The sequence below is a fragment of the Calidris pugnax genome, unplaced genomic scaffold (genome assembly GCF_001431845.1).
Source record: "Calidris pugnax isolate Ruff unplaced genomic scaffold, ASM143184v1 scaffold13, whole genome shotgun sequence".
In the NCBI taxonomy this organism is placed as follows: Eukaryota; Metazoa; Chordata; class Aves; order Charadriiformes; family Scolopacidae; genus Calidris; species Calidris pugnax.
The window spans coordinates 4,347,105-4,361,196 of NW_015090810.1; the positions used below are offsets into that span (position 1 = coordinate 4,347,105).

The 14,092-nt window shown below is 39.7% G+C and overlaps 1 protein-coding gene across 1 annotated transcript in view; it reads right to left on the reverse strand.

The window, feature by feature from the left end:
- MOCOS (molybdenum cofactor sulfurase) overlaps positions 1-14,092 on the reverse strand; it is a 206,320-nt gene that overhangs the window by 113,472 nt on the left and 78,756 nt on the right. The window contains exon 5 of the mRNA XM_014938434.1: positions 12,427-13,068. Coding sequence (XP_014793920.1) covers positions 12,427-13,068 — 642 coding nt within the window. The remainder of the gene's footprint in view (positions 1-12,426; positions 13,069-14,092) is intronic.

A 14,092-nucleotide genomic window follows, 5' to 3' on the forward strand; every position in this document is an offset into this window, starting at 1 on the left:
ATAGAAGTTATATGTAAATTAAAAGAGGATTATGATGTTTCAACCAGCTATTCCATTTTGATTGAAAAATGTTTGCCTTTTACACTGGAAGTCACCTAAAGTGATTCTTTCCCATAAAATATTTGCATTTTAGTAAAACAGCAGACAAATTTTCAAATTACTTTAATAATATGTTTTAGAAAGAGTGAGACATCTAACTTCATAGAGATTCTGGCAACTTCAGAAAATATTTTTTAAAAAGAAAGTGAAACATGATGCTACTTGTGGAATATCTAATACCTTCAGAAAGACGGCCAGTATGAAATGTAGAAACTAAGAACTGCATCCAAAAATGTGTTGTCTAATTAATTAAAGGTAGACATCTCTATCAAGCAACATGCATACACAATTATTCAATGTGGCTCTGCAGAGTAAGATTTTCCATACAGAAAGAATGGTTTAAGGTGAATGTGAATTAAAATAACTGTAAGGAAATATGTGATCCCAGGTCATAAAGCAAATTTCCAAAAGTGAGATTTTGTATATGACATCTACAAGCTTCCAGGGGCATCCAGGTAATTCAGAGGAGCATTTATACTTCATGAAAAATAAGGCAATTTTCAGGATGTCCACCTAATCTAGCTATCCTAAAGCAAATCCAGAAATAACAGTGAATGGCTAAATATGAAGGGACTGTTTGCGACTCACATGTGCAATGTCCAAAAAAGACACACAGAGCCACAGCTAAGTTTATGATACTCAACAAAACAACATAGAGTGCCCTTATTTTCTTATACAAAGCTCTAATATCCAGACCATTGGACCCAAAATGCTAGTGTCTCACTGTGTTATTGGTGCTTTCTAAATTGTCCTGGCAGTCAAATCAGCATGAAATCTATTGCTTTAGAAGAAAGAACAGTCTTATGTGTAACTGTCTGGCATCTACAACTTCATTTTGAAAGATTTCTGCCACATAGGAAATGTGATTTGAACTACACTAGAACTGAGTAGTCAAGATGACACTATAAACATGATTATCAGTAAAACATAGAGATAACTTTCTGTCCACATTCCACAGTAATGATTATCAGTAAAACATAATTAGAGATAACTTTCTGTCCACATTCCACAGTGAAGGATTATATTTCTTATATGCATATGCATGCTTTGTTTAATTTGATAAAAGTGCAAAGTTTACTTTACCTTTTATCTTCCGTTTCTCAAGACAAAGGCAGAAAATTTAAGGCTAACAATGACTCTGGTTCTTTATTTTGATACGCTCCTTCTGAATTAACCCATCATGACAAAATACAGGAAAAATGTATATACGCAACAAACAAGACCTAAACATAATCTGACATGAACAACATCCTCCTTTAATACTGATGAGGACTTCAAAGCAGCTGCCTTCATTTGTATACTGACAGCAGAAAAACTTAAAAAAACCCACCTGTTTGCTTCTGCAGGAAGGGTTAACTGGGTTACTGTTACTTAGCATTAATTTATTGTTTTGCCCAAGAGGACAGATAATGCTGTATCTGTCACTGACAAAAGCAGTGTGCCATTTTTCTCACTTAAACAGTCATATATTGGTGTAGATAACTTAAAACCAACCCAAGGCACCTCTAATTTAGGCCAAAGTGAGTGGTAAGTGTTAGATTCATAGTAACCACTTTCTAGCAGTGGATATTATGAAGAAAACCCATGGAATCTATATTGCTGAATTTACCAACTGTTGGCATCAGCAGCAATCAAAAAATAAATAAATGGGGGCTACATCAGAGTAGCACCTGAAAACATAACTGCAAAATATCTGCCATTAAGTATGAAATAGGAGATACAATCCTTTCAGCATAAGTACTTTCCCTACTGTAACTCTGAAACTTTTTATCATAAAATTCACTGAAAATAAAGCTATTACAATCATTTGACACAGCTATTAAGCCCTAGCAGATGTTATTTGATAATATAAATGCCTAGATATAGAAAGAGTAGATTATAATAATGCTAGAGAATCCCTCTGAATTTTTTAATTGAACACGAACAGACTGAAATGTGACAGCCAATTGTTTAATCAAATCTGATTATTTCCTGGTTTGGAAACCGCTGCTTATATGTGAAAGTCAAGAAAGATTGTAAAACCTTTTTTTCTCAAGAGCATCAATATTTTCCTTTTTCTTCTGAATTAAATCTGTTTGAAAAGCCTGTAGATGTTTCTTTCACGGGTTCCCAAGAGCACAACTGCCAGATGCACTCTTGCATATATTTGACTAGTAAAAAGATGAAAAAAAATAAAACCCGTGCTTGTACTTGTAATCTTCAAATACTAGCCTGAGTGATATCATCTAAACATTCAAACTACTCTGTTTCTATAGATCTTTCTCCTCACTAGGAAGCTAGCGACCACTAAATTTTTTTTTTAAAAAAGTAGGTCTCTGTAGCTTAGCTATAAATAAAATATCAAATTAGATGGATATCACATTAGAAGTCACATAATCTGAGTCATTAAATTTAAGGTGGTTCTGCGAGTCTTCTGCTGTTAACAGACAAACTTTTATGGGCATTTCAGTTTGCTCTCTTGCATTCTGGCTATTTAGACTACAAAAATATATCCTTCTCTTAAACGATAGGACTTGGCTCGGGTGATACTGGCAAGAATAATTCTGATCAAAAATACCTTTCAAAAAAGATTTCAGAAGCATGATTCTGATTGGAAGTCACTGAACTCAAAGAAAATCCAGTGAAGGTAAAGATTTCTTTTGAAAAATCATGTATTTAGTTGCCACATGATATACAAAGTGTCTTGGCCTCCTTTTGCGGAGCCTTTATGGCGAGTTCATGGATCTCGAGGGGTCCATGCACAACAGGCTGAAAATCACTGATTTTTAGCACCTTCTTCCCCAAAATGGCAAATAAAACTAAGCAAGGACGGTTAACATCAACTCATGGCACTATAGTGCATTAGTATGTTATAATAGAGGAGATTCTTCATCATTTGTGGTCAGGCATTTCCTGACATACCCTTAATATCGGTTTCTGTTAGAAGAGTGTGCTTTTCAGTTGTATAATGATTATTTGCGTTAAAGACAAAATCTTAAAGAAAGCAACCTAGCTCTATCCCATTTTGGAAGAACTCCATTTGGATTGCATTCAGCCAGTAATTACCAGGCACTCCACCATTCATCCCTCAGCCCCTGGCCCACCAAAAAGAACAACCCAAACCGAGACATATAGTGGATCCTGTCCCCCTACTATAAAGGGAGAAAATAAAATACAACACTACAATTAGCATAAACCTATGGCAATTAAAATACAAGCTGAAGTCTGTGTTAATGCTCAGGGAAGTTTCTGGCTTAGAGATTGACTTAAACATATATGCTTCAGGTTTTTTTCCCCCCCCATATTGGAGAGTAAACACCAATACTCCCCTCGTCACTGGTTTTATTGCTTTGCATTATACTGTTTTAAAACCCAACTTAATACTCTTCCCTAAGTCTAGAAGTTGCTCCCCATCACTGTTCTCACAGAGAGGCCCGAGTGAGTGATGCCTGCTCTCATCCCCCTACACATCTAAAACAGTCCTTGATTTATCTGGCACAAATACCTCAGATCTGCACAAAACTCAGCCCTGGGCAGGGAGTCACACAGCAGAGCTGGATGAGATTTTAAGATGCAACAGGTTTCAATGGGAAAATGACAAAACTGTAGAAGCCAAGGTGTTTCAAAATGCAGGGCTGGTGCAGCCAGACAGCTCCCAGGGTACGCACCTCTGGAGAGGTGCCCACAGCCTGCCATGGAGCTGCACTTGCAAAGCAGCTCACCATGAACCCTAGCAAAAAGGTGTAGGGTTCACAGCTCTGCCTGGCAACTGAGAGGGCCATAAGGGATTCAGCTTTCATCTGGACGTGGGAAATAAAACTTTGTCTTCACAGCTGTGAGCAGCTCCAGCTCCACATGGGGACTTCAGTGTCTTGGTCTGTGGCGCAAATCCCACCTGCTCGTAGAGGGCCTGGGCAATATAGTGGCCATAGACAGTAGTACCCTGCAGTTTGGACTCATTTACTCCCCAAAACAGAATGACCTGTGGAAACCACAGATTGCAACGGCTGCTTTGGAGCCCACTGCAGCAGCAGCCATGCAAAAGACGTGCCAGAATCTTTGGTACATGATGACAGGAATGGACCTGACCCAAAACTCATGACAGCTTGCAGTGAGCCATTGCTACCTGTTTACAGAATGGAGACACATGAAGAGATGGAGACATTGAGCAATATTTCTAGAATTTTCCTGCCTGCTGCAAACAGCTAGTGAAGAAAACCCCTGCCCTAGGTGTCCCCTCTGCTCCACCTGAGGAACCCACCTTGTATTGGTGGGTCAGGTCCAGGAGCAGACCCCCCTTCCCCCCTTGGAGCTGCCACCCTCACAGCAGCACCCTCGCACCATCACATCTGGAAGTCAGGGCTGCCACCCCTACAGACACGTTGTTTCAACTTTTTCTCATCTCCATTCTACTTTTCCTCATATCTATTAGCTCAGGCCTTTCTCCCACTTACATCATCTCATGCTTTAAAAAAAAAAATAAAAAAAAAAATCACTAAATGGAAAAAATAAGCATCTTGTTATGGTCCTTTCCTGCCCTGATGACCTTCTTACCACTCCTACCCTGCTCAGGCAGCAGAGCTGTATCAGCAGGAGGAAGGAACAGGGAACACCCCTTCTCCCCCTAAAGGCTAAAAAACCAGTAATTGCTCTCCTGGGGAGGGAGGGAGGGAAGATGTGAGAAAGATTTGTCCCTTCTGGGGTGGTTCTGGAGAGGCGAAGGAATGCGCCCCGGGGCTGGTGCTTTTTGCACATCTCAGGTTGCACTCTGTAACTGAGATTAAACTCCAAAGGAGTCAAAGTTTCAGGAGCCAACTCAGAACAATTTCAGCATCACTGTGGAAGTATTTAAAACACACATACACGCTGGAGGATTCAGAGCACATAAAAACTAGGTTAAAATAATGTTAAATATCTAAATTGACCCCATGATACTAGTTACAGCTCTTCAGTGTGTCTGCCTTAGCTCAATGCTTTTGACTCTAAAACTTCAGGAGTCAAACAAAAAGCATTATACTAATTATATACTATACCATGGAGTATTTACAGCAATTCCTGTTCCTTAGAACTGCCTGAGGTAAAAAGAGAGAGGAAAAGCTTTAATTCCTGCACTTTGAAGTAAATCAATCCCTTAACATTATCTGAACAGGACTTGTATGTTGTAAATATTGTCTGGGTCAAAAAGCTAGTCTCACCCTTTTACATGCTAATATCAAGATATTCTAAGTACACAGTGATATTTCCAGTACAAATAGTGAAGAAAAAAAAATGTGACTTTTATGCCAAACAAGTTACGATTGTTTTTACTCATATATCAAACAGATTAATCAATCACAAGTGAAAATCTACAAAGCACAGTAAGAAGTGTACAATAAATTTATCGCAAGAAAACAAATGCTGTAAAATCCCATTAAGCTTGTGCTAGAAATTTACAGAGCCTCTCAAAGAAGACTTAGGGAAAAGGTTTGATTTTTGAATTTGAGTATAAGAACTCCCTAGGGTGAAACCATGTCATAACAACTTGCTAGACACAATGCCTGCGAAGACATATCCTGTTTCAGGCAAAATCAAGTCCTGGTGTATTAAAGAACTCCTTTCTTTCTTGCTATCATCTCAAAACACTTTATATTTTAAGTAAAATGTCTTTTTTAATAAGCTCCAAATTTCTTATTTAAAAATGCATGCATTGTAGCTCCCTAGCAATTTATAAGGTTTATTTCATAAGTCAATCATTTGCTCCCAGTCACATACTGGAATGAAGGTGCTTAACAATACAGATTGCTGCTTGATGTCATTTATGTGAGCCTCTGTGCACTAGGCATTTGACTACATTAGGTATATGATTACTACAGGCTTTCAATGAGACTTTGGCAATGTGCTTAGTTGAGTTAAGCCTCCTTCCAAGTAAGAGGATCCATTAGTACAATTCAAAATTCTTTGCATTTATGTTGTTATTAATTTCATTTTGCTGAACATTGCTAAAAGTGACAAGATCCACTACGTCCCCTGCCTGAAAAAAACCACTTCCCTCTGTATTTATTTCCATACTGCGAATTGCAGCCTAGCACAAAGACCCTCCAGTGTGCTGAAATGTAGTACCTTCCTCAGAGACAAAGTCAATTGCCTGGCATGGATATCTGTGGCAGTGTGGCTACATTGCATTGAGGACCTGGGATGGTTTGACTAAAAGTAGTTTGGGAATCTGCACACCATAACTGCATGCTGCAATGGATCCAAACATTTAGACATTAACCAATATGGGTTTGTTCAGCCTGGAGAAGAGGAGGCTCCAGGGAGACCTAATAGCAGCCTTCCAGTACCTGAGGGGGGCTACAGGAAGGCTGGGGAGAGCCTGTTTACAAAGGCCTGCAGTGACAGGACGAGGGGCAATGGCTTTAAGCCGGAGGGGAGCAGATTTAGATTGGAGATTAGGAGAAAGTTCTTTACTGTGAGGGTAGTGGAGCGCTGGAACAGGTTGCCCAGGGAGGTGGTTGAGGCCCTTTCCCTGGAGATATTCAAGGTGAGGCTCGATGAGGCCCTGGGCAACCTGGTCTAGTTGGGGGTGTCCCTGCTGACTGGGGGGAGGCTGGACTAGATGACCTTTGGAGGTCCCTTCCAGCCTGGACCATTCTATGATTCTATTCTATGATTCTATGACACCCATCTTTTTGGCTCATTCCTAGCATTTACACCTCTAAACCCTGTATGTGACCCACTTCAGATGGGTATTTCCCACCCATAGGATTTCACTGAGGATTAAAACACAACACAAATCTTACTTCTCCCTGGGACATAGTGAAGAGCTTATTCAGGAAAGCACTTTCATCTGTGGCTCTGGACTCTACAAACATGGGAGTGGAAGGTGATTCTTTTTTTCCCCAAAATCTCTGCTGGAAGAACCTACTCTGGGAGGTGTCTGTCTGAACCTCCGCAGGAAGCACTGAACTGGGGTTTTGTATAACATAGAAGACACTAACCGCCAATCTTCTCCAGCTGTGTAGCTAAAAAGAAATGCAACATCAGCTGCTAAAACAAAAGTTCAAGAATAAAGGCTGTCTTCAAAACTTCAAAACTGATAGGGGTTTTCAAGGCAAGAGGTTGAGAATATAAATAAGGATATCCAAGAATTGTATACATGAATCAGGGCTTACTGACTAAAGGAAGCCATCACTGCCAACTGTATTGACTCTCCAAAGTTTTACCTACATTGCTGCTTCTCTTTGTGTGACTGTCCACTAATTCAAGTTCACAAACATGTTTGTAAGTGTTTAGTTGCACTTGACGAGCATTTATGCTCTCAGCTTATCCCAGACTCAGCAATTTAAGAGGAATCGCATGATCAATCAAGATCACAAGTGATTCCCACAGGATTCCGTTTGGCTCACCGATTTACAATTTTCAGTTTACTCTGACTATGCTGAGTTTTGGAGCAATGAAACAATTCCACTGCTCAAAAAATAATCATCTGGAGGATTAGAGTGCAAAATGACATAAGCAAAACCTTCCTTTGAATCAAATACTGAAGAAATTGGCTGGCTGCAGTGATGGCTGGCAGAAAAACACAGCAAGTGTCAGCTGCCACCTTCTGTCCTGAGAGGTAACAAGACAGAGTTCAAGAAGCTTTCCAGCAGATAATTACACTTTAGCAGAGAAGAGAAAGAGTAACAGGTTACTTGAACCTTCTTATAATTAATCAGAAAGCTAAAATACCCCACAAAACACACTCTCCTTTTTTTCTACAGCTCTTGTTTTGAGAAACAGTTGTAAAAGTTGTCACAATTTAGTTCTAACAGCTACATGAGAAGACTTTGTCTGCCTTTCAGACAGGGAGAACACCTGTGTGAGACTCTCCTACACGATGAGTCTTGCTCAATGGGCTCTGGCCTCTCATCTCTACAGGATGGGGTGAAACCAGTGGGTGAGGGGAAGGAAGAGACATGCTCACTCTCTTGTTGCCTGTTCAGGCTTACGAGTCCCTCTCAGTGGCTGCAATAGGTCTGTCAAGTGCAGAAGGCAATCTCATGGTGCAAACACCCATTAGAAATTAGATGAAGACTTCTGTCACTTCCCAAGTATCTCATCTGAAAACCGTCACCGCTCTTTGAAAGGATGTTTGTTCAGGTATTTTGCAGATTTGGAAATTCCCCAATAAGTGGTCCTGTTTGGAGCTTTCTAAACATCACAAAAATGTGGAAGCAGCATAACAAAATGCTTGAACAAAACATACTAGTCAACAGGGTGATATTTAAGCCCACTTATCACATTGAAGTAAGCATGGGCAGATGGACGGAGCCCATGAATGTGGAGTCAATGGGCATATGCTAGAATACAAGATGATCATGTGCATAAGTATTATGCTCTTCTAAACACATTTCAGTCCTTAGGTGATTTCTCAGCACTATGAAGACTTTGTATGGTGTAAACCAGCACCTCTCACTCTATTCCTTCTTTCTACACTTACAGAAACATGCAATAATGCTAAAGAGACAACTTCATGCAGAAGATCAGCTTTTTGCCAAGTTTCTTCATACTCTCTGCACGGCCTCAGGATTTTGTATCCAGCACCAGTTCTTGAGACCGTAGCAATAGCTCTCATCCCTGCCTTTCTGCCTCCATTTTCCAATCCTTCCTTCCCTTCAGCATGCAGAGACTCAGCATGCAATTGAATATCCAAACCATGTCACTACACACATACCTGAACAGGCACACATAGAGCTGTCCCAGTGATCTCTAGCACAGTTCTCCATCATAGTACATTGGTGAGCCCTAATTAAGGACGTTTCCTGCAGAACTTGAGGAATCTAAGTTTTTATCTGCAGGTCATATATATCAGCAACTGAATCACCTGAATAATAAAAAGCTACAGCATCAAGAATAAAGAAACCTGCTTTGGTTCAGTACAATGCATCATAGACTACAAAAGCGTGGGTGCTGCTTAAGGGCTGTCAAATCAGGCAAGCAGCAGAGGCAAGAGCCACTAAAACTCATGTGGGACAAAGTCATGCCAACTGGATTTCCAAAGCTTTTGAAAATGCATTTGAAAATTAAAAACACACAACAGCTAATGCACTAGATATTTCACACCGGTAGACTAAAATGCAGATATACAATTTACAGATAACACAACAGCTTCTTTTCCCTTAGTCATAAATTCCAGGATGATCAGATTTTGAATAGCACTCCCAGATACAAAAGAAAAATAGGGCAGATGATGAATATTTTATCGCTGAGTTCTTGCTATACATAATCATATTATTTTATTATCTCATGCTGTGCAGAAAAAAACATGGGAAATGAGGCTAGATTTGTGAACGATAATAATAATTTGTCAAGCTGTTTGATACAAGGATGAAAATACAGTAAACATGATTTTAAAAGTTGAGATAGGAAGACTGGCTACTGCCATGAAATGGGAAAATGTGGAAGTGATTTAAGGGTATTAAAGGAATATAAAAGAGTCTGTGATGGAATAATTTATATAGCAAGAACAAAAAAATAAAGTACAAGAAACACTAGCAAAAGCTGTATCCATTAAGTCAAAAGGCAACCATTTTGACAGTTCTTGGAAGGAAAGATAAATAAACACCGTCATTAGACATCTCTGCTCAAGTTTCACCTTGACTTAGAAAAAGCCACTTCCTTAGTACACTGCACTTTGATTATGCATGGATGGGAATACCTTCTGCTAATGGTATTCAGATAAGACAGGTCCTAATCCACCTTTCCAATGGCATTTGTTAGAGTTCAAGTTTCCTTATGAATTACCACATGAAGTGATGAGTTTCAGCATATTCAATCCCAATGTTAATCCAGCACTGTAAACAAGCTTTTTTTAAAAAAACATTTTTACGAAATCACTTTTGAAATCACAAAGACATACCTAAAGAGAGAATGCAGATGAAGCTCAGTAGAGGTGCGCAGAATCAATCACAGAAGCACAGAGGCTGGAAAGGACCCCTGGGGATCTCCAGTTCAACCTCCTGCCCAAAAGAGCAGGTTGCTGAGGGCCTTCTTCAGCTGCCTTTGAATACCTCCAAGGGTGGAGGCTCCTTACTGCAATTTCTCAGGGATAAAACCTGGCTAGAGTTGCTGTTTACGTGTTTTGGTCGCTAGCAAAGAAATGGAAACATGGCCCATAGACAAGGTAATCATCATACTAGCTTTGGCCACCGTGGCCTGGCATTTCATTTGAAGTGTAGTAGTTCTGTTCCTAACTGCTCTCTCTATATATCTTATTATCAGGAAAACACTGTAAAAACATAAAAAAGCAAAAAAACTAAAACACCTGACATAAAAATTTGGATGACATAGCTTGGAGGACATTGATTGAGAATTTCAATGCTGCTGTTTTCATTTTTCAGGAAAGTGGTTATCCTCATTTCTGACATATCTTTGAAAACCAAGCTTCTCCAGGTAGGGTTTTAAGTCTCCACAGTTCACTAGGGATTGCAGACAGCATCAATAATGCTATAAACATGAACTTTTAAATATTAGGTTTCCAAATAATAACCAAAGGATGAGATGAGGACAAATGTAAATATTTACCTCTGTACAATGACTCAGACTGTCTGTGTCACGCTTTGGTGTATAATGGGAAATAGTATCACATGCCTGGCTATCCAGCTGTCAGATTTGATTATTTGACTTAGATTCCCTCATGCCAAGATTAGACACTCTGTACCCAGCCTAAGTGAGAAATCAAATTGGACAAATTCCTTTGTTTATAACTCTGTAGTAGAAAAAGGTTAAAGTGGGCCCTTCTGATCCAGTAAAAAAAAAAGCCCTTGAAAGCAGTGGGAGCCTCAAATACCCGAAACGCTTATAATTAGTCAACCTCTGAAAACTCCTGAAAAAGATACCAGAGTTAGAGCTCCCCTCAAGGTTCCCACATACCATTCCCCTCCTAATTAAAAAAAAGTATAAAAAGCAGAATTGATATCTAAACCACATTTCAGATATTTTTATCCGCTGTGCAATCTCAGTACTTGTGTGGCAATTACCTCCAGAAAAGCCACTCAGAAATTAGAGCTTGCCCAGGTTAAATCAAAGCAGGTTTTCTCTTTGGCTTGCAGGTGATGCAGGAGAACCCTAGGATCCCATGATTTTTATGCCCTTTCATCCTGACTTTCAGTGAGTGCTGCACTTCAAAACCTTTTTGGTTTGAAAAACCAGATGTTTCTGGTCAGAACACCAGCATTTCCCTGTTGTTTTTATTTCTAAATTAAAAGATTAACTGGACATTCACCGTACCAATTTTTGTTTCAGAAATAATGCATGGCCTCATATGGCAAGAGAGCCAGGCTGATGCGGCCAGCAGCCAGCCTCTGCATTTACCAGTCCAGAACCAAAACCCCAGAGCAGCACTCAAAGCACACACCTAGAAGAGGTGCACACACATGAAGCATCGTTATACATTATTACACGTACAGTGAAAGGTCAGACACATCATGGGAGATGCAGGATGTTGTTCTGCTGAGTACACATGCATAAATAAATGCAAGGCATGAATGGCTTTTTTTATGTTATCCCCTTTTCACCTCCAACTTCTCCCAAGGACTATAATTTTAATATTAAAGCTGATCTCGAGCATTTCCTTTGTGCAGATGTATTGGATGTGAGACAGGAAGGAAGACTCTACTGCATTTATGCAAGATGTTGTTGGCATGAGGGAGAGAGACCACATGTTGCTAAAAGAAGCACTTCTATCTGTTAAGGAGCAGGGAACCTTATCCACTGCCCTGCATTTTCTTACGTGTGTATGTTTGACCTCCTTTTGGTGTCCTCTATTTTCTAAAGGAGAGCTTCCCATCTTCTCCAGAACCTCAGTTAGGGAGTAAGAGTGCTAAAAGTATTTGTCCTAGGTAATTTATCTTACTGCATGTGTTATTCTGATAAAGTTTCTCTTGAGAGTAAAGCATGCCATCTTTCCAGTGAAATGCATGAACCTACTTTCCAGTTTCACTGAAGGTCATTATACTGTGTGATCAACCTTGGCCTGGCTGCTCCAGGTACAGAGCTTCAAGAACAAATCTGCATTCCACTGAGGTACCTTAAACATAAATTAAAAAAAAAAATGCATGGACTGACCTTTATGTCACTAAATGCAGCCTTATAATTTTTTACCAGGTGTGACAAACTAGATCAGAGAAAGAAGGTAGATATATCAGATTATGTTTTTTAGATAGGAAAAAAGAATACTAAGAAGAAAACAGAGATAGATTTGAAGTACCTATCCAACTGCATAAAGAAGCACAGGTGTCACAGTCCAGTGCATGCACCAACCCTAAGAGATTTGTCTGACACAAACAGTATCAGCAAAACCCCCTGTTTTGTTAAATAAAGTCTTACCTTTCTGCTATAGATTTCCGTGGGATATAAAAATCCTCTCCTGCAAGGTAGGCAGCTGCAGTTCCACCTCCAAAATAGGTTTTCCTCAAAAGGGGGGCAATCCGGTTGTTCACTAGTAGTGCTCCTAAACCAGTCGGGAATCCAAAGATTTTATAGAATGAGATTGGGATAAAATCAGCTTGGTGAACTCCCAAGTCTAATGGAGAACTGCTCACATATGAAGCTGCATCAAGTAGAACAAACCACTTCCCTGGTATTTTGATGGGGTGGAGTTTTCCAGATTTTATGTCCTGTATCCATGAAAGGGGATATTTGGTACCAGAAAAATTGCTCTGAGCTGGATAAGAGAAAAGATGTGGTGTCATGCAGTTTTGTTCTTCAGCTGGTAACCTGTTTTCTTCTGATAACAAGATTTCCTTTGGTTTTATTGGAACAGACAAGACATTCATTGAGGCAGTTATCCCTCTCATACCCACCACAGATGTGTGGCTGTCAGTTAGGTAACAGAATCGACTGCCGGGTTGCTTTGTGCCTTCAGGTATCCAAGGGAATGCTTCTGCTACCAGTTTAAGTGCAGCTGTGCATCCAGATGTGAAAATGATAGTGTAATCTTCAGCAGTAGTGTGAAAGTGTTGCAATATTCTGAAAAACAGAAAAAAAATCCAGTTATTTGCTGATTTTTAGATTTTATTGCTGTGTGATATATTGTGTTTTTCCTCAGCATAAATTTTTCTAGTGATATGAATAGAAGTAGACAGATTTTTGCCAAATACCACAGTAAACTTCACCAACTGTAACCTGAATCATTTTGCCACAAGAGATGCTCTCCAATACTGCAGCGAACGTGGCTGCGTTTTTAAGGACAGAAGCCAATTCCGCCTGGCTCTGAATAGAGTGGGCAGTCTGGTCCCTCAGTGGGATCAGAATCAAGCCTGCATATGATTAAAATTACACTGTCCTTGGGAGAGCCCAGTTTTATTTGCAAACTATTAGGGTTTTTAGTTTACAAAGTATTTGGAACAGACAGAATATCTTTCTATCTTTCTGTTAAAAAAAAAAATATACTTAAATACAGATCATCCCAATTAAAAGTCACAAGATTCAATAGGGAAACCTTTGCATACAGCTTTGCTCCTTGCTTATACTATTAATACCAGAAACAGGAGCTGGCAAGAAGCAACATGTGCTTCCCACGTGCCTTATGCACACAACGCTGTAATCTTTGTAGTCTGCAAAGAGAGCCTAAACCAGAAGCAACCTAATGTCTTCCAAGGAGCCAGACTATGAAAACTTAAGCAAACCAGTCTCTTGAGACATGTCTACACTACACACTCGTTGATACCTGGACAGCACCTTGTTGGCTCTTAACTACCTTTTGCAAATACCATCCAATGTACCTTTCCGTACCCACGCTACCTTATACCTCTATGACAGTTTTGCAGCATGCAAGATGGGTCTTTTCAGAGGCTGAGGAACAGCTTAAATTCAGTCATCTTTCCTACCTTTTTCACCTGACAAACTTTCTCTGAATTAACTTTTACAAAATTCCTACTAATATTATTAGGAAATGTAAAAACCATCTAAGAGACAACAGCTTCAGTGCATGGAGCAGAGCAAAGAAAATTGAACCGGAACATAAATGCTGCTGCTCATCAATGCTGTCTGG